At 41.4% G+C, this 25,836-nt stretch overlaps 1 protein-coding gene across 7 annotated transcripts in view; it reads left to right on the top strand.

The window, feature by feature from the left end:
* BCAS3 (BCAS3, microtubule associated cell migration factor) overlaps positions 1–25,836 on the top strand; it is a 312,898-nt gene that overhangs the window by 118,976 nt on the left and 168,086 nt on the right. For all 7 annotated transcript variants that reach the window (XM_021415884.1, XM_021415890.1, XM_021415885.1 and 4 more), the window contains exons 17-22: positions 5,996–6,120; positions 6,324–6,489; positions 7,606–7,706; positions 21,077–21,177; positions 24,212–24,408; positions 25,735–25,832. In XM_021415884.1, the coding sequence (XP_021271559.1) occupies positions 5,996–6,120; positions 6,324–6,489; positions 7,606–7,706; positions 21,077–21,177; positions 24,212–24,408; positions 25,735–25,832 (788 nt within the window). The remainder of the gene's footprint in view (positions 1–5,995; positions 6,121–6,323; positions 6,490–7,605; positions 7,707–21,076; positions 21,178–24,211; positions 24,409–25,734; positions 25,833–25,836) is intronic.

Genomic DNA, 25,836 nt, shown 5'->3' with positions numbered 1-25,836 from the left:
AGCAGGCAAAAAGGATTGCAAATGATTTTCAAAGCAAGTCTGCTTTTTCTGTATAGCTTCCCTTCTTATAGTGGCACTAAGTTGCTTGCAGACAGAAAACATCAATGATGACCTCCTGATACTAAGGCTGATTAGCAGTGAGTAGACAGTAAAGTATTGCAGTGAGAGACATAAAGCGAGTCAGGTGGGCACTGCAAAAAGAAAATACAAAAAAAAAGCTTCTCACACCCGGGGAAAAAACAAACCACAGTTCCCTTAAAGTGAGGATACTTGAAATAGTAATTTATTTATTTTAAAATACGTAAAATTGAAGTATAATTCAAAAAAAGAACAACTCATAAGTTTTGTTTTGCCAGAGCTTGGTTCAGGATTCAAACAGTGCTAAGTAATGGGCAGCCTCCTTTTGATCACGCGTGGTTGCGTGGTTGCAGCTATAAGCATCAAGAATGGAAGAAGTTGGAAGGTGTCCGGGTTTTCTTAGGAAATGTCCGTACTTTTAGGTGCCAGGTGCAGTTTTTTTGTTTGTTCTTCAGTTTAGCAAAGGATATGCATCAACTCCATTTATCAGTCTCTGTTAGAGTACTTGTATGTGGCTCTCACTTCTACTAATATTAGTTTGTTCCTCTGTGTGTCTTTGTGAAAATATTATTTCAGCAGAGAGATCTTGGTGGGAGGGTGGCCGAGGGCGGCTCACGAAGGGTACGTAAGCAATGCAAACACTAGGGAAGCAAAGGCACTATGACACAAAAGGGAAGGTGGCATTTCTTTACTCCTTGTCACATGAATTGTTATTACATGAGCACTGCATGGGAAAGAATTAACGGCACGGTAAGTACCTGGCTCCTGAAGCCGTATTCCTGTGGACCACTTCTAAATGCAGACTGTGATGCGCCAGCGCATTTCATCCGGTGCTGATCTCAGAAGTGGAAGGCTCCAAAGAAGGATGCTGAGCACGGCGTGCCTTCACCAATGGCTGCTGGCTGCTCCCTTCCAGGCGCTGCTCCCGGCGCTTCAGCAAGCGAGGCAGAGAGGCTTGTCAACCAGAAATGATTTTAGATTGAAGCAAGATTAAAAGGCCGAGATTAAAGAGGGGGAATATATGAAATAGACTCAGAAATTGTTGCCTGTCTTTCACAAGACTCTTTTGTGGTTTGTTTAATGCCAGTGCTAGCTCACAAATATGGTCTTTACTAGCCTACAGAGAAATTAGGATAAAAAACACACGTTGGGTGGGGGAAGAAGTCATGTTGTTTCCATTAAAGTCTTAATGAGACCTAAATTATGTAAACAAAATGAATGGAGATTTGACAGCTTACTGCCTGGCGAATAAAGGAGCCTGCTATTTCTTTCTTGCTTTCTCTTGTTTTATTCATGATTTGACAACTGGGAACACGTCTTTATTTTCCTCTTTTAGGCACGATGATAAAGTAATTCAAATGTGTGTATTTTGGGACAGATAGGACTTTTCAGTAATTTTGTAGCTGCACATTTTATGCAGTATTTTTCTCTGATACTTTTGTGGCCACTTATGAGAAAACTTTTCCCTTCAAAAACAGAATGTGCCCATTTTGGTGGATTTCTCTGGATTATTTGTGCAGTGACTTACAGATCGGTGCTTTGGTTTTTATGAATCTGATGTGTTTAAAACCTCTTCACTGGTGATATAAAACCAAACAGAGGATGCAGAGAATGAGAATCGTACTATTTTATAGATAATATTTGATTTTGTAAATCAATTTCTTCATATCATTGATCTGAAATGTATTTACTTACACATTTAAAGCCATGTCACTTGTTTGACTGTATGAAATTGAAGACAAATTTAAGAGCCAGCAGTATCCTGGGGGACATGGAGCTCTCTGAGGCACACTCTGTAGCTGTGTTGTGTAGCCTGTGGTTCTCACTAGTTGCCTATGATTTTCAGAATATTTTAATAGGAATAATTCTTTTTTCTTCTTACATAAAGTGGGGAAATGGCAAATGAAAACTAGCTGAGATATAGTTACGATGTTTTAGAACAATTAGTTATGAACACACTGTCAGAAGCTATGGCAAACTTAGTTACAGAAGTCAAGAAGTCATAGTGCTGAGTGGTTTCAGTAGCTCTTAATCTTTTGTTGCTTTGTCAATGTGAAAGAACTTGCATGCTCCTGCTGCAAGTCTTCATTTTTCGAAGGAGATGACTGCGGTACCTTAATTATCTTTAGTTTGTTCCCGTCAACTTTTGTGCCATTTCCATAGAAAATGCGCATGTATGTTGTTTACTGGTTACGTGTACATCTATTCTCTGTGAGGAGTCAGTTATTATCAGCAATGCAAATTCCCCCAAATATCCTGTGCTGGGCTGAGGTTTGAGTTCCAGTGGGTGCCTTTGTCACCGTCTTCAAGTGGGATAGGTGAATGTCAGCTGCTGGAAACTGAAATTGCACTGCCATTGCCTTTGCTGAGGCAGAGATCTCATTAACTTTATGGCAGAACAAGGGTGATGTAAGGGTGATGCCAAGGTTCTCGTTACCATTGTACTTCAGCTCAGCTGCAGAGCGGAGCAGCGGCCCCACCTCCCGAGCACCCTGCATCGCGAGACAGAGGGGCTGGTGCTCTGGGGCAGGAGGACACGGTGGTCTCCATTCCTTTTCTGCTCGGTAGTGTTCTTCATCCTTCCTGCAGAGAGCTCACTGAATGGAAGAAGCCCCACGCTGTACATTGCAGTTCTCCGGGCCTTTCCCATGCCAGGGCTTCTTGCAGAGTGGCTGCGCGGGGCTTGGAGAGCAAGGGGAGCTTTCTACAAACCCGGCTGTGGAAGTGGATGGCAGAGCCTGCCCGAGGTCCCTGCTCTGATGGGCACGATTTGCTCGAGTGACGGAGGAAAAACCCTTATTGCCGACCTAGGCTGAAATAAGCAGAAACAGTTCTTTTTTGCAGACAGACTCTGGGACTGTTGGCCCTTCCTGCATTATGTTTTTCCTTCTTTTTTTTTTTTTTTTGACCTTCTGCTGTAGGTTTCTGCATCGATACAATTGGGATAAGGATACCGCTGTGCCTTGGTGAATTCTTGGTGTAGGTGGGCAGACCCAGACAGGAAGAGGTCTGCTAACAATTTATCCTCTGCGTTTCTTATAGGGCCGTTGTGTCTCACGGTGGAAGGCTGAAATTAGGGGCGAAGGTTTCGGTCAGATTAGTTTAACTTTTCTTATTTCTTAGTGTTGATTCCCAGCAACCTGCCCTTCTTCCCGCATCATAACCCTTTCCAGCAAGAAAATACAATGTAATATTCTGAAAATTAGTATATTGTGAAGATTCCTTGAAATTAACTTTTTAAAAGTGAGGCCAAATGTGCCTTAATTTCAGCTTGTGTAATAATTTATGAAGTGCTGACAGGCTAAGAGCAAGGAAAGAGCAGAAGTCCTTAGCAGAAACCAGTCATTCACCACCTACCTTCAACATTACTGTTTTGTTATCGTTCATAAAGCTGAGAGGGTGTTTGCATCTACGTAATAATGAGGATTTATAGTTTTCAAGTTGTTAAAATATCATAATGACATGAAAATCTATTTTTCTAATGGCATTACTGTTACAGAAAATAACTTCGCTTTTGAGACCTACTGAAAGAAAGAAACTTGAGTTGGAACGTATTGATGAAAACTCAGGGGTTAAAGTGAAAAGGTGGGAAACTGAAAGGCTCCGCAGTTGCAACAGATTTCAGTGTAGAGTTGTTGACATCCTTCACTTTTTGCAGAAACATGTACAAACCAAGATGATGCAGCAGTACTCCTTGGGTTTTGTTTGTCGCGGGTCTAAGTTTAACCACACGAGTAATCGTGTTTTACAGGGTCTGCTCTTTCTGCCTACAAAACATCATTCTGGAACGGAAAATGTTTTGGCACTGAAACCAACACTTAAATGCATGCCTTGAAAGATGTACATTTTAAAGATATAGAGTAAATAGAATGTAGTTGAGAGCATTTCCTCCAACGCTGTTTACGTCTGTGTTTGGTTGAGCGTAAGTCTTTGGGACTAAGAGCATCCCAAACTCAGCAAAGATTTTGTAATTTATTGTTAGTCCCAAGTTCACTTCTGCTGAAAGGCTTGAAGAAATGGTTGGAGTCCTTCATGTCTCTGGTTTGTAGCTGAGGATAGCATTTGCTCCTAGTTTGTTTTTTTTCCATTTTAAATTATCTCAATAAGCTCGGGTTGTGTTGTGTAAATATTCAGAATATTAGGAGTATTAGAATAGTGTAGAAAGATCTTTTTCAAGAGCTAATAGGAAGCAAGTACAACTGAATCCTGTTGGTACTCAGGGTTGGCTTTGTACTGATGAAGGGGCAACGCTGTCCTTCTCAATGATCTTCTTTTATATTAAAAACAATCATTGATTGTTTGAAGTACAGATCAGTAAGTAAGAAGCCTGTAATTAGTGCACGCATTACATCATCATTTCTGCAGTAGAATCCGTGTGTGAATATTTGGAAGGTGAGAACTGAAAATAGTTTTCAACACACAGTTTGTTCCAGAACCAGATAAAAGCACTGTTTCTGTGACAGATGGCTATTTCAGAGAATTTTTATGAGCAGCTAATAAATAGTATGTTAATATAAATTAAAAATTCTTATATTGCGGTCAGGAACTTTTTGGAACACAGATTTTTGATCCGGTAATCTGTAATTGCAGAGGTAACAGTTGGATGTGAAGTGCTCTGTGGTAGTTCAATATCAGAGTTACTGACTATAAATTGCAATTGCTCTTTGGGGACGTTCCAGCTTCTCGTGTAAGCACAAGAGCTTCAGGACCGATGTGAGGCCGTGAACGTTCATCTGAATATTTCAGATGACTTTGGTCAGTGTAGCAGAGTTCCTTTTGGAAGGTTGTTTTCCTGGTGTTTTTTTATTTTATTTTTTATTTTTTCTGCAAATGAAACGTAACCACAGGTTTGCTGTAGCTGTGACCTATGGCACATCAGCATTTGCACACACGACTCTTAGGATTGAAGAACATTACTTAAAAACGAATAAGAATGTGACAGTGTAATCACAGGTTGATATATTATGGAACAAGAATTAATGAAAGAAAAAAGGAAAGGAGGGAAGGATAGGAAGAGAAAGGAAGCAATGACAGAATAAAAGAAAGAGAGAGAAAGCAAACTGCAAAGATGGAATAAGGAATAGGACATGGATAAGAAGGAATCGTGCATGAACTTCTCAATCAGCTTTTCTGTTACAGAACAAATGAGATCCAGGTTTAACTAGCCAAAGGAATGGGCAGTGCTCTGAAAACAGTTCTGAATTCATAAAAGCCTGGAGGGAGCTGGAGAAGAAAATAAAAACAAAAAGTCGTATTTCAATGCAACATAATGACAAACCACTCTATCTGCTACGTGCCCATCGTGAAGTTTCACAGGAGAATTTTTCTTAATCTTTTTATTTGGTGTAATTACTGATTCGTTTTAACATGTAGCACGAGTGTGCACATTGTTTCCCTTCCCTTGTATCCTCTGCATGCTGTTCCCTCTTCTACCTGTGGCTCACGTCATGTCTGTTGTGGTGGTTTCAGTGCCATCGTTACTGTGCTGGGTTGTAGCTGAGCAGCAGTCAGTGTGAGCATTAGCTGTATGTGATCTTCTGCAGAGCTGGGAAGCACCAACCACCTGGGGTGGCTGCCCCGGACTCTGTGTTTTCATTCCCCAACGACTTCTAAATGTTTGCATTCCCTTTGGAATTTGTTTCTATTGAATGCAAATGTTCAATATTGGGTCTTTCAAACAGTCTAAGCAATTCTGCATTATGAGCAGTGCTGTTCTTCAAGTTAATGAGTTTAGCGATCAAGGGGAATTTGGAACCTATTATCCAGAAACACTGAGCATCTGTAAGTCCTGCTAAATCATAGGGGAACAGCAGATATTCAGCACCTCCAAATTTGTATCTGAGAATGGCTGTTCAGCAAAGGGCATTGTCATTTTTGAGAATCAATTTTCATAGTTTTATTTTATTTTTTATTTAAGCAAAACCAAACCCGCTCCACAAATTTCACCCAGTAAGTCTGTGGGAGGAGAGTTTTGTGTCGCTGCAGTCTTCGGATCATCAAGATCATGGTTTGCAAACAATCCTGGGCTGAAAAGAGAAAAAGGTAGGTATACTTTTTGAAAATTAGCTGAGCTTTTTATGATTTTCTCTTTGTCTCTCCAGCCCCTGCAGTTCTTTCAGTTGACGTATTTGACCACAAGTTTATTAAGCCAAGCAACTTCCAAGAATAGTCTCCTATTTCTGTAAATATTTCTTTCTGTTTCTGTTCTGCTATTGCAGTGAGATTTTCTTTCTCCTCTCAAACAGATCAATCAAAACAGTTTGTAGTGGAGTCGCTGTATATCATCAGCTGCTATGGTAGCCTCGTGGAGCACGTATTGGAACCACGTCCGCTCAGCACCGCTCCGAAGATCAGTGATGACACGCCTCTGGAAATGATGACGTGCCCGAGAGCCAGCTGGACTTTGGTTAGGTAGCTCATTTCTTTTACTTTCTCTGCTCCTTTTTGTCCAGGAAATGAGTATGACCTTTTTTTTTAAAGGGATGAATGAACCGCACCATGATTTTTGCTGTTATTTTTACCTGTTGTAGACTCCTACAGCTTTCCATTGAAGGAGAGGACTCTCGGTAGCAAATTCAAGCCTAAATTCTCATGTAGTTCTGTTAGTGCTTATAGACACGGAGCTACGTGAGCACGTATAAGATCAATAGAGATCTTTATCAGTTGGTGATTTTAAATGATCAGTTTGTAATTTAGTTTTTTATATATTTTATATTTATAAATACAGAATTCTGCCATGAGAGATGAGTGAGGTTTTCAAGATGAAGCATTGCAGAGAGTTAGGCGAGTTATCCTGTAAGTAGCTGAAGGTAGCATTTCTTGAGGTAGATGAAGAAATTATTCCTGACATGTGGAGGAAAGTAAACAAAAATTGATGAGAAACTGTTGTCAGTGCTTTTGACGTTTTAAAATATTTTCTTATCGATTTTTCTTGGCTCCCATATTCCTTAGTGCTGCTTATTGCTGGACTGGATTGATCAATACTTGATTTACCAAGCTATTTAGGAATGGCCCACCCTAATTAAAATTACAACACAGACTTCTAGACCATTATTGTTGAAATGAGTAGGTTGTAATGGAATTGAAAATTCTAATTGGATCAATAGTCCATAACTTTACACAGCTTTATTTTCACAGTTTGTAAATGCTCGATGACTTTACGGTATTGAAGCAATGCTAGTTAACAGAACACAAAAGTTCCCCAGGTTCTGTAGTGTGCTTATATTAAATAATGTTACCATGACATACAGTGGTCCTAAATGTATTCACCAGCGTAATCTAAACCGCCTCCGTCATTTTTGGGTGCAGTATTTGCTGCAGCCAACGAGCAAGTATTGTCTTCACAATGTGCGCAATTTGGTCGTGCTGCACAGCTGCCTGTGGTGTATTTCAGTGTTTGAACAAGCTAATTTAAGTAATTACAAACATTTTGTGAGCTTGTATAGATAATTATATGTGATGACAGAAATGCTGATTTACATTCTCCGTATTAGGCTTAAATATTAATAGTCTTGTGTTTTACCTCAGAACTCCTCAGTGGAATGAGCTCCAACCACCATTTAATGCAAACCATCCACTGCTGCTGGCTGCCGATGCAGTGCAGTACTACCAGTATCTTCTTGCTGGCTGTAAGTAGCTGACAACTTTTTGTCTCATGTGCGAGTTGTAAGCTGGGTATGGCTTTCTGAAAGGGATTTTCAAGCTGCGTTCTTCAAACAAAAGGAGAGCTGCTGGCCAAAAGATTTTCTAAAAATTCATTGTGAATGATCCGGGAGGGGCAGGGTTTTTGTGTGAGAAATCATTGAAATGTGATGAAGATTTAGATGCAATTTACCACAAAGGATGAAATTTTAGAAACGTAACAGTGTACCAGCAATAATATAATTAGGGGAAGGTAAAATGTTTCCACAGGTTTCCACTATAATGTTTAAGTATATATTTATATTTACAATGTGTACCAGAAATAGTGCTCTGATCTTTTTTCCTTTTTTCTTAATATGGCAAAATATGTACATTGTGTTAAGTTACAGCAAACTGTAGGGAAAGGGCCAGCACTGGGATGTTATAGGGCACCTCCTGAATACTAACTTAGCTGAACAAATGCATGTTACATTAAAAGCTGGGAAGCAGTAGGCACACCTGTGGGTAGGTGGGTAGTAGTGTCGAAATGAGCTCATCTGTGCAGCAAGAACTTGTGTTGGTTTCAGTATGTGTTCACCTTCAGAAAAGAGCTTCTTGTAACCAGCTGTGCTAGTAATGGCAGAATAGCAGATGTAGTTTCATCTCAGTATGAGTTAAGCTCTTAAGACTATTGTGTAGGCAAACAGTGGGTGCTTGGCAGGCCTTGCAAATATGATGCATTAGGTACCCTAAAGACTTAAGGGTTTCCCATTCATTTCCACAAACGTTTTATTTATTTACCTAGATCTATAGATATGCATGTGTATTATACAGCTCTGGTATATATCATGCATTTTTAATAGATAAATGAGTACTTTTATTTTTAAAAGTAATATATTCTTTTTTTTATTCTCACAATTCAAAGAAGACTGTAGTCTTACCATTAGCAGTGGTTATCAAGTCTCTTCTTTATTATCGAGGGTGTAGGCAAGACTGAAGTGATGTAACAGGCTGAATTCCACAACTCTTGGCTTATGCAGAGGTACTCATGGGGAAATCAGAGCCTCTGTGCAATTGTCAGCGCAGCTAACGCCAGCAAGTTAGGTGACATGGGCATTCAAAATGCAGGAAGTGGACACCTGGGCCGAGAGGCGGGATGGTAAAAGTGACACCAGCAGCAGACCAGGTCTGTTGCTGCTACCTGTCCATCTGCTACGTGCACTGACAGCTCAAAATGTTGGGGAAACCTGCAGATCCTTCCTTTTTCCATGCTGCATCAGAAAGGGAAGAGAATCCACAGTTAGAAAATAAAAGGCAGAGGTAACTAACGGCACGCAACACTGAGTGAGCTGTGCTTTTCAGCCAGAATGTTTCCTGATATTTCTGTGTTATTTTACTTTCACGTACGGGTATGCGTGCTCTGCTTTGAGAGGAAAGGTCATTGCAAGGATGCGTGCTGATTGTATAATATTTTATGATACAAATTTAAACATAGATCAGTATTTTCAAAAGAGAGCGAAAGGATATTGTCCATTGCTGTGTACGTTTATTGTTCTTCAGGGCTGTCAGGCCTCTTGCTTTGCAGAATTATCTAACCAGACTAACAAACTCAGTGTCTTCAGGGAAAACAGCAATACTAAGTCATCTTGAAGTGCTCTCCAAAGCCAGCTTTTATTCACAGATGCTAGCTGTGTTTGTGAGTCCTTGCAGCTTGTCTGTTCAGGCAACATTCCATTCCCCCCTTCTCCCCTCCCCAAATTCTCTGCTCTAGTTGTGGACGTCTTTCTCTTCCATGCTGTCTTCAGCTATTTCTCCTGCCGACTGTCAAGCCTATAAATACATAAATTATTGCATTTGGTAGGCAGTTATTGCAGTGCACGTCCAAAAGCACAGAATGCTGTCTGGGGAATTTTGGACATTCTGTACAAGTATTTGTAAACTTTTTCGTTTCTGCTGAAATGTAAGTAATGCATAGATACCAGCTGAACAAAAGCCTTTCAGTGAGCACTGATGCTCAGATACACAGATATGCTTATCCCACCTCCCAAAATCAGGGAGGGATGGGGTTCCCTCTGTATTTCTCTGTATTACGTTAACAACTCAAGTACTGTCTATTTCCAATGCCTTCTGTACTGGAATCTTTTTAATGGAAGAGGAATGAGTGATAGCTAAATTCCAGCAAGGTAATGAATTTGCATTATTTGAATTAGAGCAAATAATTTTAAGTCAGATTTAAGTCAGATGAGTGTGGAACGTAGACAATACAGAATAATAAACACTGGAGCCAAAAAAAAAAAAAAAAGGAACATAGTAAAGTTAACATTGACAGAAATCTGTGTATATGTGATCTTTGAAGCTTTATTTGTCTTCTGGAATCGTATCTGAAGCTACTCAATGAAGTTAATGAAGAAGTGGAGTCCGAAAGGGATTCACACGTGAGTCCCAAGCACCTGTTAGCTTGCCCCCCTCTAATACAGGCTGAAACGAAGTTATCTGGCTCTGCTTACCTGGAGCAGTGTAATGGGCTGACATTAGCTGCAGCCTGTGGTTTGATGGGCTATCACTTCCGTCAGTAAGTTTAATTGCCAGCAAATGGCTAAATAGGAGGCTTAGGGTGAATGTTACATCTGTCTGCCACGTTAGTGGTAAGAGGAATTCTGGCGCCGTTTCAGGGTCACTATTTGTATCTGTCTATCAGAGGTAGAATACAGCAGTTTCTCTCAGTTTCTGTATAGCATTTCTGCCAATTGTTTGGCTCCATTAAGTGTGCAGGGGAAATAAAAGCCTGAATGACCAAGTCACAAGGGGGTATGGATAGACCCTTTCTTTGTCCACACTCAGAACATTGCATTAGGTCTCATTATCCATTTATAATAAGTGACCTTTGCCCCCTGGGTCATTGAAAAATACTCAGTGTGCTTTTTAGCACAGAGTACCTCTGTCAGCAGACGGGCAGAACAATGAAACGTCTGGCAGGCTGCTTGGAGGGCTGTACTTTGCAGGTTTTCTTAACTATGCAGTTTGATGCCAAAACACAGAACCTAAATCTGTTTTAGTCTCCAAAAAGTATAAAATTCTTGTGATAAAGAGGTTTCAAAAATACCGCATGTAGGTATCTAGTTATGCACGGTTCCATTTATAATATTATTAAAGGATTTTAGAGTTATATTCAGAGCTATTGAGGAAGGAACAAGGAACCATTGTTTGAAGAAATATTTTGTACAACAAGTGTCCAAGACCTTTATCCCAAGGGTATTTGTAAGTGGATTAGCACAGCTGTTTCATTGCTTTGAGGTCATCAGTGACATCTGCTGCAGAAACCTGGATCAGATCCTGCAGTTCTCATCTACCTGAGCGCTTCACTGCAGCCATGGCTGGCGTGGAGAGGTGAGAGAGTGGGTAGCGAGAGATTTGAACCCTTCTGTAAGATCAGAGCTTGAAAGTGAACTTGCATTTTAAGTCTCACAACCTGCGGGCCTGCAGGAAGCATCAGCCTCCTGCTCCAAACTGTTTTAGGCTTTTTGCAGTTGGTCAGAGTGAAAATAATAAGTCATGAGAACCTCCTTGGCTTCTTCTGGAGCAGATTTCAGACTTTCTGCTGATTGGAATTTATACAGACACGTGTGTGATACGTGACGGAATTGCGACAACTTTGAATACCAGCAGAAAGTCTTACATCCTCATGTCATACTTCCCATTTCCCTTTTTCTTACTCCTCCCCTTTGAATTTCATTGCACTGGAGGTGTTGTGGACCGTAGTTCAGGTATCTGAAACATGAATGATTAACATGTTAATGAATCAAACCTTGAAATCAGAGCGAAAACTGGCCCCAGAAGATAACAAATAACATTAATTATGATTTCTGTCCTTTGGCTCTGGAAAGGACACCTTCATGTTCCTGGCAAGAGTTTTGGCTCATCAGGACCAATTTTGTGGAGATGACCTGCAGTTGTCAGAAACAGCCAGTGACAAGAATTAATATATTAACTGGTATGCAGCACTCTTTGACAAATTGCTTACTAAATACATCAAAATTGATTGGACATTCTGTGTTTAAATTGACAAATGACTGCATTAGGGGAAGGAGGGAAATCCATTAATTACAGCTGCCCTCAACCGTAGGAAATGTAATCGTATAAATATAGATTTTGTTAAAACAAAAGTCTCTACTTTACTGTAGTGTTGCTGGTAAGTGTACTTGCACCTCTTTGCTATTAAACTTCCAAGAGGAGGTTTGGAAGACAGATCTTTGCGACTGGCTTTTAAAGAATCAAAGACCATAACTGTGGTGTTAAAAGGAATGATACAGTGTTTTTTTATCCCTCTCTGATCACTTCTGGAAATTGTGTTTCTCTCTCAGAAAAATGGACACGTCGCTGAGGCTTCTGCTGCCTCAATAGCTGTTAATATAAATGCTAGGTAATTCGTATTTCAATTTGAGAACTTGAATCAAGACTGTGTGTTCTTGTTCCTTGTCCTGTTCTGGTATCCAAGTAATACTTGCATGGCTGTTACTTATTCTGAGTAAGAATTTTCACTTGAGTTAGGCCTGAAGATATAAACAGTTTTATAGGCTTCATTAAGGGATTCTTGAAAAGATTAGGGCCTATATTTATAGATGCCTTTGACTTTTGGCTGTTACAACAGATTTTCATTTCTGGACCAACTGTTGTACATATTTAGCATTTAACTGAAAATGGCTTTCACTCGAAGTCAAACTTAATAGCTGCTCATTGTCTTCAAAGGAAGGGGTTAACCTTTCCTCACTGTTTGTTTGGGATAAATGATAACACAATTTGCACAGATAGCCTGAGCACTGACATCATGTTTGCACTTCCTGCTCCCTCAAATGAAAGCTATGCACCCTGAGCGAGACTTTTGTCTCTAAGCAACATTGTGGTTCTTTATTGCCTATTTTATATTCCTTCCATACATTCCATTGATGGAAATAAAAATTCCATGCATACAACTAGTGAGTATAATGTGGAGGAAAGCAGGACTTGCAGTAAGAACAGAGAGCATATTAAGTAAGTGCAAATATGTGCTATGAAGACAGATCCCATGAAGAACAAGTTACGATGCAGATAATCCCACCCAACCTGGAGCCGTTTGAGGGCACTGGGTGGGTTCTGGGTGGATCTGGTCATTCTGCTCACAAGGCTTTTTCCGTGCACAGCGGAGCGTGTGGTGCGGTCTGGGAATGGACTAGCGAACTGGGGCTGATAATTATGTTCAGTGTTCTACTGCTTCTCAGCCTTCTATTTTTGTCTTGCACTCTCTTGCACGGATGGATTTAATAGTGAATTTAATGGGGAAGAATCCATATTTTGGTACGTACCGCACACTGTATGTGTTGCTGTAGTGTGTGTGTACAGCATGCTCTGCGGGCAAGGGCCGTATCTTGCTATGCGTATGTTCAATGTCTGTCGCAATGGAGCTCGGTTTCAAATAATAAAACTGATCAAAACCAGAGCCCGTTCTGTAACAACAATTATGCTATCTTACAGTTACGAGGTGTTCAAAGCCTTTTTGCCGTGTTTCTGGGACATCTCTGCATGCGGCGCTCAGAGGCAGAGCTGGCTGGGCTCAGTGAACAAAGCTGTCTGGCCGTGCTGGGGGTGGGTGAAGCTCACTCGAGTGTGAGTCCTGCACAGGGTTGGGACAAGCAGTGGTCGGTGCATTAACAGTTTGAACTGCCAAATTTCTATCCGCTGATCATACGAATGTTGCCTAAACAACGTACTCGTATGCCAGAGATGAGGGCCTTTCCACAAAACTGTGTCAGTGGAGTGTTCTGGGCTTAAATCTGCAGCTGCAGCACCAGGGGAGTATGCACAATTCAAGGAAAGGCAGAGGCAGAGATGGGCTTTGCAGAAGGAAGGACAGTCGGCAGGAAGGCAGCAGGGAGGGCTCCTGGTCTGCGCTGAGCTGACGTGCAGGCAGCGAGCTGGGAGCCTGAGTGACTGTGGGGTCTGCTTGGTCTGAATGATCCCACCAGGAAGAGTACTGCAGTAACCCTGGGGTGGTTGTTATACTTAAAGATGGGAAACAACGTTATGTTGTTTTGGTATTTTGTGTACAACCAGCCCACAGCTGAGGTTTCACGTACTTACTGCAGTACATATGTTTAACTTTATTATCCAGATGGGAAATTACATATATATATTTATATTTTCTGTATTCTCAGTTTGCCATTATTATTCCTTCTGCTTGAAATTACCTCTTGTTAGTGTATCCTTCTCATTAAGTTCTACTTTGTTATTGCCGTGTAATAAATGAATTCAACATACTTTTAACAGGAACTCCCTGGATCTGTACACCAGGAGTTTCAAAGGAGTTGTTCAGATTTCCTTTAAAAATCCAGATCTTTGCAGAATGATTTGTAATTCCTTTGAATTTTGTAGAGGATTTGTAATATATTTACGGAAAACCTCATTTCAGAGTTTCAGAGAATTAATTCTTAATTGGCTATCGTGACTGACATATTCTCTCCAACTATCACACAAAAACTGTAGGAGATCTTAAAAATAAGTGTTTTGTGGCTGTGATTAAAAAAATGAGAAGTGAATCTATTTCCAAGAGCGCATTTATCTTATAAAGCTGTTACACAGTTTGCCCTCAAACTTTTCAAGAGTTTGGAAGTTAGCAGCCCAAGAACGAGAGTCCTGGCAGTGGCAGCACAGTGTTTCCTTAAGCAGACCCAGCTAACAAAGGACCTTGTGCCCACCTTCATGGTACTTCCTTCTCTTCCCACTGTAGTTCACCAACTTATAAAAATTTCTAAGAATAGATTTTATTTTCATTATGTCCGGTTTTTTAAATTTGGATTTATATTTTCACAGTATCAGATTACTGAACACGCATACTGTCCCTCATTTTCTCCTGTGACTATTTGGGTTTTGCTGGCAGTAGTCGCAGACAGTGAAAACAGAATTTTCAGGTTTGCTTCTTACATTACAAGGCGTAACAGATTGCAAGCTAATCTGTATCACCTTCCTGCTCCAAAAAAAGATGTTTCTAATGAAATTGTAGTTCGTGGTGTTTTCTAAGGGGAAGCTAAGTTTCCCTAAAACTAACCTGTACTTCCTGCTCCCTACAGGAAACAGGATTAAGTGGTAAAGGGAAGCAAATTTAATTTCTGACTGAGCATTGGATTGATTGGGGTAAACAGGAACAGGGCAGATACCATTTCATGGAAGAGCTGCATCACTGCATATGAGCAGAGTGCTAAAGCCTGATAGATTCTTCAGCCGCAGCCAGTGTTTGTGAAGACAGGCAGATGAAAGAGAACTCAGTAAGGTGTTTCAGGGGCTGCCAATCTGTGTTGATTTTTTGATGCATATGTATATGCCAGTGTAGGGCTTCATCAGATTACCAAGGACTTGCCCGTCTTAATCCGTATTTTATATACTAAATGCTGGAAACAGCACTGTGTATAGGAATTAAAATACTTTCAGATGTGTACAAACAACAATAATGAACAAGGGCACATGCTGAAACAGTTCTTTACTATTCTTACATGGTCATCTGGAACTTCTTAGAGCGGGGTCCATCAACACGGAGGGGTCAGTTTTCAAAGCAGTGTACAGGGATTTAGCCGCGCGACTCCTATTGACGTTAATGGGAGTCAAACGGGTAAATCCCCACGCACTGCTTTGAAAATTTACTACTAAGCCTCTTGACTTCTCACTACATACTTTGATTGTAACAGTAATCCATGGTTAACATAATTTTCCCGACAATAATGTCAAACATACTTTTGAAGTCAGTGAATTATAGAAATAGTTACCTCTTCCATAATTCCTTAAAGATGGCCATCAGATGGATTTCACCACAGGTTCATGCAGCTGAAATTATTTTTTAACTCGGGAAAGAATATATATGTTATCCTTAGGTACAGAGCTGATAGTCTGCTCACAGTCTCAGTATTTAAAGTGTTGAACAGCCTTAAGGTACTCCATCCCGAGTGTCAGGTTCTAGCTCTGCCCAGATTTAAATGCTCATTGTACTTGACTGGTTTCCTACGGGAACACTGGGAGAGGAGGCTGGAGTTAAGCACGGAGAACACTTAACTGACTGCAGTGCAACCAAGAGTAACAGTGAAGCCTGAGTACCTGACCAGTACCTGTTAGGGAAACAAAACGTGGGCTGTTGACTGTCAGACCAGTGTAAAGTAAGGAGTAAGTAAAGCAGCCAGCCAGGCTGGGGTTAAATCTAAGGAGAAGTCATATCCTGCTTAGAGTCCTGGCTATTCCTGTAAGATTAAAGTTCTGATACAGAGAATGGATGGTCTGTAAAGCACCTAGTAAACTCTGGTCAATATACAAATAATGAATAAATCTGTAAGTCAGTTGGTATCACGAAATAACTCCTGGGCTGCGTAAAATCCTGGTTTACATATTTTTTTAAGTGTAATTTTATGATGTTTGTGTGTATAAGAATCTCAGAAACAGTCATAACATGAGAAAAACTGAGTGGGAAGAAGCTTTGGGTAGAAGAGGATATTTTAATTTGCATGGAATGCTCCTGCAGAAGTTTACATGGTAAAAAATGCATTAAAAACAGAACTTCGATCACTAACGCACAGCCACAAGTAAAACTACACAGAGTATACCACCAAACTAAAAACAGTTTATTGTAAATGTGACCGTAAGAATTCTGTCTGAAAGGAAAATTCGGTCTTTGCTTTACTGTCAAACATGAGCAGAGGTAGAGCCAGCAGGAAAAGAAAGCAGAGCAGCACGCCTGCAGTGAGGCTGGATCAGCGGCTGCTGGACTATTAGTGCAAGGTGAGCCCTCGGTGACACGAGTCACCTGGTTGTGGGCCACCACATCCCACCTCTGGCCGGAGTGAGATCGCATCGACAGGTGGAGGAAAGCGGGGCCTGTTTTGGACTGGCAGCACGCAGACCTGCATCACGTTCTGCTTGTCACACGTACCGTGGTGTCACCAGTGCAGCAGTGGATGCAGAAGCAGCGTGCAGTTAATCAGATGGTGGAGTTTAAGAGGAGTAGTCCTGAAGCTTGTTGACAAGCACGTGATTACCGCGGGTCTCTCAAACACCTCTGATCATTTTAGATATAACTTAGGAATCACGGAAAAAACATCAAAATCAGATGTTGGCATGTGATTTGTATGAAATCAGTGGCGTGTAATCTGTAGTTTGTATACCTGTTTCCCTTGGACATCGCTAGAGCCTGCGTATAGATGCAGGACAGACTTTGGATGTGATGAACTGGTTAAGAGCACATTGTGTCTGTGTCTACTAGATTTTACAATCTTATTTTGAATGATAAATTTTGTGTATTCAATTGAGAAAAAGACAAGCTTTCTGGGTGTCTGCATGCATGTATGGCAGGCGGCACAGAACAGTCTTTATAGTCTGCAAATGCCTTTGTTTGCTCTTAATTTGGACAAACTTACATCCCTTAGAAAAGAGCACATTGGGAATTTCATATATAACTCAATTAAATTGAATTGTCTAAAGCTTATTTATATAAATGAGAAAATTAAAACTTTTTGGTTCAGAAAGTACACAAAACTAAGTAAAACTAATGATTTATTGTTCACAAATTAAAACCATAAGTGTGCACACACCAATTGAGTTGTAGTGTTTCTTTGTTCCAACACTTCTTTGCTGCTGAAAGATGTCAATTTATAATGTTTGAATGAATGAAGATTTGTCTTTGGTCTAGGTATTTATCATATAATTATCCCATCTGTGAACAAAAGCACCGTTTGTTAATGCCAGTATTTGCCAAGCATGTGTATTTCTCTAGATCTTGCTCACACATCAAAAATGCCTATGCAAATTATTCCCAAGTTGAATATAAATTGCCTGTTTTCTAATTTATCAGTAAATATAATGGTAAAATTTGAGAACGGTTTTTTCTGTACTTAATCTTTGAGCTGTGTGAGTAGGGCCCTGGTGTTTCAGGGGACACTTTGTTTTGGCTCGTGACACTTTTCACTCCACAGCCATTTCTGTGCAGTTTTGCTGATGCTAACAGTTACCACACAAACCCCAAAATTTGCAGTGTCTTTTAGACCCTTGCCTTTAGCGATCTTCAGTGTGGTAGTAAGATTAATCTTGCAAATGCAGAGAAGGAAGTCTGAGGATTTATTTTTTTACTTTACCTTAGAGCACTGATAACCACCTGCAGCTTTTATTTGGGGGATGAAAATGAGAGGGCCATGTTCAGGTCAGGAAAGAAGATGAAGAACAATAATTTGTGCTGTGATTCTGATTTTCCTTAGTTAAAGGTGCAGCGGTTCAGTAGAGCTAGGAGAGGGATAGGAATATATTCCAGATTGAGAGCTGATGTAGATCACTTTTCACTGGAAGGAGGGCAGAGTCTCAGGTCCCTGATAGTACTTCTGAGCAGCTCAGAGGTGGTTTTGCCTCTTACCAAACATTTATGGCAAAGCCCTGATTTCTGCTGTGGGTAGCACTCCAGTTTTTAAAACATGACCTTGAAAGCATGCCAGCTTGCTTATGTTGTTTGTGGTTGTGAATTAGCCTTAGAAAATCATGTTCTGCTCTACTGCATAAATAAAAATGGCATGTTTTAATTCTCTCCTTAGATTTTTAATAAATGCTCATTTTTGTTGTATTTTTCTTCACTCTGCAGATATTTGTAAAAATTCCCGAATGTTTGTGCATTTTTAGAATAAGTAAATTGAACTGTATTCTGACATTTGGCATATGTTTGCTCCAGATGATGGAGTAAGTACAGCGAGAAGTTAAAAACTGGCGTAATTCAGGCAGTGGATTGGATTGGATTACTGGCACCTGAAATTGCCAGCAAAATATCTCTGGAATAAGGGCATGCTCCTTACCCACGTGTGTGACACAACGTGTTCCCAAAGAAAGAAGAATAACAAGGGTGAAACTGGAAACACAACTTGATACAAAGCTTTTGAAGATTTTGAATTATTGTGAGTGTTATAGAGAGATTCTTTGAAAACTGAGAAACTGTATGGTACAGTGTAAGAATAGCGGCGCCGATGTGTGTGGAGCTGTTGTACTTTCCAGTTGGAATTCAGACTTTTAAAGAATTGGGCAGGAAGATACTGTATTACTTTTGAGCTGAAGCTCCTGGAAATGTCCCTCTGAAGTTGAATTAGTCTTGTCCTGGAACTGAACAGTTGATAATGATACAAGAGGTGTGTGACCCAGAAATGCAGAAACAATCTCTTCTACATTTTTAGGACATATTTGCTCCTATAACTTCATGGCCATTTTTAACTTGAAATAAATGTCTGTGTGCCTATCTGTAATAAGCAGCACAGCCATGGCAAATCTCCAGCGAGGATCACTTGTCTTATGAGGCCGTATCTCAGAAAGTGCTGCTTGCTTCACTCCGGGCAGTGGGAGTAGTGCGTGCTTTGCCTGCGGCGAGGCCGGGACCGTCATTACGGGATCCTGCTATCAAAACCAGACTCTCTTGAAATGCCTGCTTTTGTGATAGGTGTGGCACATAAATGCTGTTTTATTAAATAGCAAAATAAATTATTGAGGTTTGACCTCGGCTGAGGCTTTATCACTGTTGCCCCGCTGGTGAACTCGGAGGCAGAGCTGTTCCGTGGAATTCCGCATGTCGTCACTTCTTGGTAGAAAGAGTTAATGCTGCGTCTGAGGTTGCACTGAGACGTGCGTTCCTGCCTGCGCAGGGCCAAGCAATGCTGCGCTTCCACAGGGAAAGGCAGGAGTGGAAAACCAAACCTGCTGTTAGATTTGAACGTTGTTTCTTTTTTACTGTGAAGCAGCCTTGAATCACGTACAGACGCAGAGCTCGGCTCGCCCTGAGGGGCAGGAACGCACCGGCAGCGCTGCGGTGCTGCTCCCTGCGCACTGCGCTTGGCAGCTTAGGAACTGCCCCTGGGACAGAAAGAACAAAAATATTCACAACAGTCCATAAAGTTCCCGTGGGTTGGAAAGCAGAAACAGCTGCTGGAGTCATGAAGTTTGTTAGCAGCGTTCAATAAGGGAATGCTGCAGCCGGCCAGCTGTGCCCTCGGAAGCAGGCAGCACCGCAGGCAGCCGCGTTTCTTGTGGGGTGCAGGGAGGTGTGGGGAGATCTGGGCCGCAGCAGAACGCCTCAGAATAATGGCAAAGCATTAGAATGCGCATTACGGTTTTGTGTTCAGATGTGCGCTGTGAACCGCCAGCTGTTCGCAATCCAGGATAGTACCTGTGTTTTCTTAATACCACGACTGATACAGGACAAACGGACCCGTCCGTAAGTCACGGAATCACAGAACACGCTCAGTGTTCCTTTGTTAACGCCCGCCGCTGCTCAGCGCGCGCCGGAAGGCGCCTCACGCAGAGCGCTCCTCAGCACGCGGCGCGCGCCCGGCAGCGGCACCGGCGCCTTCCCGCGCTGCGGGCCGGCCGCGCTCAGCCCGCCCCACACAACTCGCGCGGGAGCCTCTCGCGAGATCTGAGGCGGCGCTTGCGCGGGAGGCGGCGAGGCTCGGGGCTCCCTCAGGCGCTGCCGCCATTGCGAGTGTCGATGTTTGTCTGCGAGTGTCTTCTCACGGACCTCAGTTCTGTCACAAGTTAGGCCTGGAGGTGAGTCTGGTATGTCACAGCCTTCAGAATAAGGATATACTGCAATACTGAGGTGTTCAGAATGGCTTCATAGCTGAGGTTGTGTTTGGAAAACACACTGAAAAAACAGGATGGAAACTCCTTTTTTTTTTTTTTTCATGTAATATATGGATTTATGAAATCACTGTGCTGTTTATGTTGTAGAGGCGCCGCTCTGTATTTATGGTTACGGTTGTGTCTGCTTTGCCATTCCAAAACGCTGTTATCAGGGGCTCGCAGCCTGTAAAACTTGGTGGTGGATGGGAAGCTGCCACGTGAAGGTCAGCCCTGTAACACCAGAGTTCTTAAAAATCAGTTTTAAGAAGTTGGAGTCACGCTCAGATGATGCTAATATAAAAATACTCGTTCTAATTCAAATCCCCGCTGTAATGTGACCGGGGATCATCCTGTGTGTTAGCATAAAGCCATCCCTCCATGCTCTGGACCCAGAGCCAGCTGCAGCCCTGTGCTCACCCGCCCTGCTGCCCCTTGGCCACCTGTGGCTCTGCCACGTGCAGAGTCGTCACTGCAGCAGCACAGTGCCTTTGCCATAGACTGTAAGCTTTGCTGGCATAGATAGAGGACTCAAGGACCGTGAAACGTGAAATATTAATCTTTACAATAACGAGTCTAATAGGATCTCTTGTTTGCGGTAGTGTTTGAGCACTAGCTTGTGGTTTTCCCTGAAGTTATGTGGTGAAGGTTTTAAAGGTGTTTTTGTATATTACGCGTTCCATAGAGCTGAACATTTAGAGATACATTTTTCAATTTTCTTGTTTTTTAGTGGTTCCGCCAGGTAGCCCTGGGCCTATCACTCGACACGAGTCCTATGACAGCTTGGCATCCGACCACAGTGGGCAGGAGGATGAAGAGTGGCTGTCGCAGGTACGTTCTGGGGAGTTCCACTGCAGGAACCAAACAGTGCTCATATCCTATAGGAGTAAAGCTCACAGCTTTGCTTCAGAATTGAAAGTAAACTCACAGAATACTGTGGCTGTTACCGTGTGTAAAACGGACTTTGCTCCTGACTTAATATTGTATGAGTTTGATTGTCTCTAAATTTTAAACAAACTGCATTAAAAAGCATGTACAACCCCTTTTTTTCCTGACATGGATCTTTTCAGATGTGGGTACAGGAGTTGGCTTGGCAAAAAGAAGATGTCTTCAGTGTTATACGTACTGCATTTTAGCATAAAAATAGTAGCTAATCCTGCTTGGTGGAGTAGTTTCATATGAGGTGAAATCATGGCAGTGAGTGAAGCTTCTTTTAAGAATTCAGTAAATACTTGATGATCTGGCTCAATGCATAAATTCAGTTTAAGAATGTAAGTCATGAATGATATTCTGAGAATTAGATCCTGTTAGAAGTAAAAGTTTTGGCAGAAAAAAAAGTATGTATGCTTTGGCTTTACCAAAGCAATCGTAAGGTACCTGATACGTGGATTTCCTTCTGATGAAGCAGGTGGGTTTTGTTCAGTTTAAGAACAATGTTATTATAGGAATGATGTGTTAAATATGTTGCTGGGGCATGTGGGATTGTTTCATGGATATGAAATATTTGTGGATGTGATTTGCTTCTCCCACTGGTGAATGAATCACACACAACATTTTCCTAAAAGGAGAAGTTGGGTTTCCACATGTGCCCTTCAGAGAGCTGCATTCACGGGCAAATCTATTCTTATGAGTCCACTTACCTGGTCCAGGTTTTCAAATGTAGCTCTACAATCATGTGGCTTATTTGCTTAGACTGTCTCTAATTTGTCAAGGCGTAGCGATGGTAGAACTATGGAATGGCTGCATTCAGTGGGAATTCTGTCACTGTGCTCTTTGGGTCCAAGATTTCATCAGTAGCTTTACTTATCTTACTACCTTATAAATCCTCTCCAGTACAGCTTGGATAGTTGAGCTTACTTTACTGTTTTGGTGACTTTCCAGCGTGTAGTGAGAAAAAGTAAACAAACCTACATTATGGGGGTTGGTTTCTTACTAATTCTTGGAAAGGAGGAAAGTCAGAGGAATTGAAGAATGCTCAAACTTCATCACATCCATTCCACCACAAGACTAGATGTATTTATAATAAAAAATGGAAAGTGACGTCACTGAGAACACAGCTAATTTGGAGGTTGCTTTGGGAATGTTTTATTTTTGCTATGTGAAACGAGCAATGATACCTCTTTCGAGCACGAAGGTGCTAGCATTCTCTAAGCAAGCCACTTTAGATTAAGCCTAAAGTGTAAGTATGTTTTTCAAAATTAAAGTGTTGTTATCAACAGTAACAGCATGCAGTGAAAAAACACTGCCCTTCACTTCAACTTTTCAATTAGAACAGTGGGTAATGTGTGCTGTCAGTGTGAAGTAGATACAATATGTTTGTCCTGCACACAACAGGAGAGTGAATAGGAACATCTGGCCATAGCCTCAGTAAAATTGCAAAGGCATCTGTTTACCTCTCGGCTCTGTGACACTGATGGTTTCAAGCTTAAAATATACAGATTACTTTATCTGTGGCCTAATTTACACTGCTACATAAAAGCTACTTGACTCAGAAACGTCTACAGTCAATCTGAGTTACGCTAGGATAAATGCAGGGATGGAAATAGTGCTAAATAGGCTGTGCATTTGTCGTCTTCTATTAGCAGAGAACTTAGAACAACATTATCCAGTGTTTAAAATTCCTTCTTAAAGAATTAGAGTCGGTAGTACGTGTATGCGTGCGTAAATAAAACCCTAAGATACATATCTGTGTTGTATAGATACAGAAATATATTTTCATGGGTTTCCTTACTAAATTACATTCCTGTTGTGAAGCTGATTGTTATCTTAACATAAAAGTATAGGAAGCTAGTGCTCTGTTTTTGTCATCGTAAAAACATGAGTTCAAGAGAGCTTAATATTTTCATTTCATATTGCCTGTTTCTGGTCTTTAAAGACTGATTCTTTTTTCAGTTGTTACTGAGGACTGATGCTTTGTTCGCCCTTCTGCTTACAAGGCCCAATCCTGATCACATACATTTCCAGCAGCATTGCCATCTCAGTTTCCACAATTGTTCACACTCCTGTAGCTGGCTTCTTTTGGAATCTGCAAAAATTGATGCTCAGCAGGTTTATGGTTAATAGCACGGGAAGACATTTTTCAAAATATTTTGGGTGCTTCATTTACTGAAATAACTTATTTCTTAGCTTTGTATCTAGACTGTCACTGGTTGAGAAAATGATTGTTTGTTAGATGCACCTCCTGTATTCTCTGTGCCTCTTGGAATAGGGATGGAACTGTGAAGCTGTGTGTGTGTGTATCCCCATACAAACATGCCCGCAGATATGTATCTCATATACACCTACCATATAATGTATGTGTGGTTGTTCAGTGCAAACAATCACCCTCACCTCTTTTAATTGAGAATTCGTTTAAATGAGGGTGTCTGTGTGTAACTGTCCTTCTGAACTCAGTAGCTGCATGTACACATCTGTATTGCATCTGCACAGAAATGAACTTGACCTGAGTTCCTCAGTGTCAACACTGCGCGTCACATTGCTCTCTGTCACCAGCCTTGTTGCTTTCCATCCAGCAAGATGGTCTCTGCCACTGGTATCCTCAGTGTGCCAGCACTAATTATGGGTTTTGGTTTGAAATATAGTTCACACTATATGCATGTGAAGCAGTGCTGTTTAAAGTGTGAACTTTGAGAAAGCAGCCGGAACAAAGCTGGAACAGCTTGTTTTTAGAAAGTGCTTCCCTGGACCAGGTCAGGATTGAAGTGACTGACGAGAATATTTGGGGAATGCAGACTTTCAGTTCCTCTGTCCGCTCCGCGTGGACGCTGACAGAAATGTGTTCCCCCACTTGCCGCCACGACGGTAGCTGTTCAGTGCTCGTGCTACAGCATGTATTTTGTGTGAGCCGCTCCCTCTGTTCCCACAGGTTGAGATAGTGACTCACACCGGGCCCCATCGGCGCCTCTGGATGGGCCCCCAGTTCCAGTTCAAAACCATTCACCCCTCAGGCCAAACCACCGTCATTTCGTCCAGCTCCTCGGTGCTGCAGTCGCACGGTCCCAGTGACACCCCACAGCCGCTTCTGGACTTCGATACAGATGATCTTGATCTCAACAGTCTCAGGTAAAAATAAAATGAATTTCCAAGCTGTTTCACATTTGTTGTGCGAATCACTTATCTTATGCTTAAATGAGGCCATCTGTATAGAACGTGTAATACTTTCCATCAGACGTGTCCAGATGAAAGTCTAAGAAGAGCGTGTGACTCAGCAGCAATAAAAATTCATCCAGGTCAAACAGCTTAGATTCATTTTTGCCACCTCTTGTGTATATTACAGTGAAAGGTGATACAAGGTCTGGTGGCCTTGCTCAGCATAGTCTGGGCTTCGCAGTTTCTGCTTTGCTTAAAAAATTAATTCACTCAGTCATGAGTAGGAACGTGGTGCCATAGATCTAGGTTGTGACTAGGTGAAGCAGTCAGACTGTTGGAACAGTAAGGGAGCTCTGGAATGGTTTTCCCCTTCCACCTTTCATGTTTTTTGTTGTTGTTTTGTTTTTTTTCCTTTCTTGTCATTATTTTTGATATATTTATTTTGTCTTTCTTTTGACAGCAGCTGATTTTGAACAGGGAGAGGGTGGCCTAGGTGAGGGAGGGTGTTTGTGGATTTGTAATTATGGATGTAGTGATTTTGTGGAAGTGCTTTATGCACCATCTGTTTCTGTGTCCTGTCCAGTAACTCTCAAGATTTAACACGTTTCCGTGCTTCTGAATCTGCAAGTGGTTTGAAGTCTCAAGGTCTGTAGTGTGGACTTGGTTGTATGGGACTTTGTTTGAAACTCTTATGGGTAAACATGAGAAGTGGGTAATACAACCAATCCCATCAAAACGGGGTAGGTTGTCCTTGGACTAAAAGCACGTGGTTTTGAACTGTGTGTTTTTTCCTTGCATACACTTTCTCCCACAGGTAGGGGTAGAAATGTCAAATATGCTGTTAAATGATATTTAAATGTTGTCTGTATGCAAACGTACACAGAAAGAGAGTAGAAATAATAATAATAAAAAAAACGTATATATATTAATTCATTTATATATACTACAAAAAGAGTAGGCAGTTACAAATGTGTCTTTTATCCTAAACTGCTAAAGAAACTGCTGTTGTTCAGGAGGGCCTGGAGGAGCAGTAAGCAGGTTAGATAGGGCAGGTGTTTTTGTGGGGAGGCAGCTAACATCTGAGGTGTAGTGCAGGGATATTCACTTGGTGTATCAACTGGACCTGTCTGAATGGATTATCCATGCCTTGGCTCCCCATAGCAAAGTAAAATTTTAGCAGGGCAGCTGATTTTAAAATAAACAGTAGCTTAATTTCTTGGTTGTTTCCGGTTTGTGATTTAATGACAGCCCGTGTGAGCAATGATTTGGCACAAGTGGTAACTGTAACTTATCATGTAGGATTCAGCCGGTTCGTTCTGAACCTGTTAGCATGCCCGGCTCGTCGCGTCCCGTTTCTGATCGCAGAGGAGTTTCAACCGTGATTGATGCGACTTCAGGTAA

The sequence above is a fragment of the Numida meleagris genome, chromosome 18 (genome assembly GCF_002078875.1).
Source record: "Numida meleagris isolate 19003 breed g44 Domestic line chromosome 18, NumMel1.0, whole genome shotgun sequence".
In the NCBI taxonomy this organism is placed as follows: Eukaryota; Metazoa; Chordata; class Aves; order Galliformes; family Numididae; genus Numida; species Numida meleagris.
Note: the sequence above shows the minus strand (reverse complement) of the source record. Positions and strands in the feature narration are given on the sequence as shown.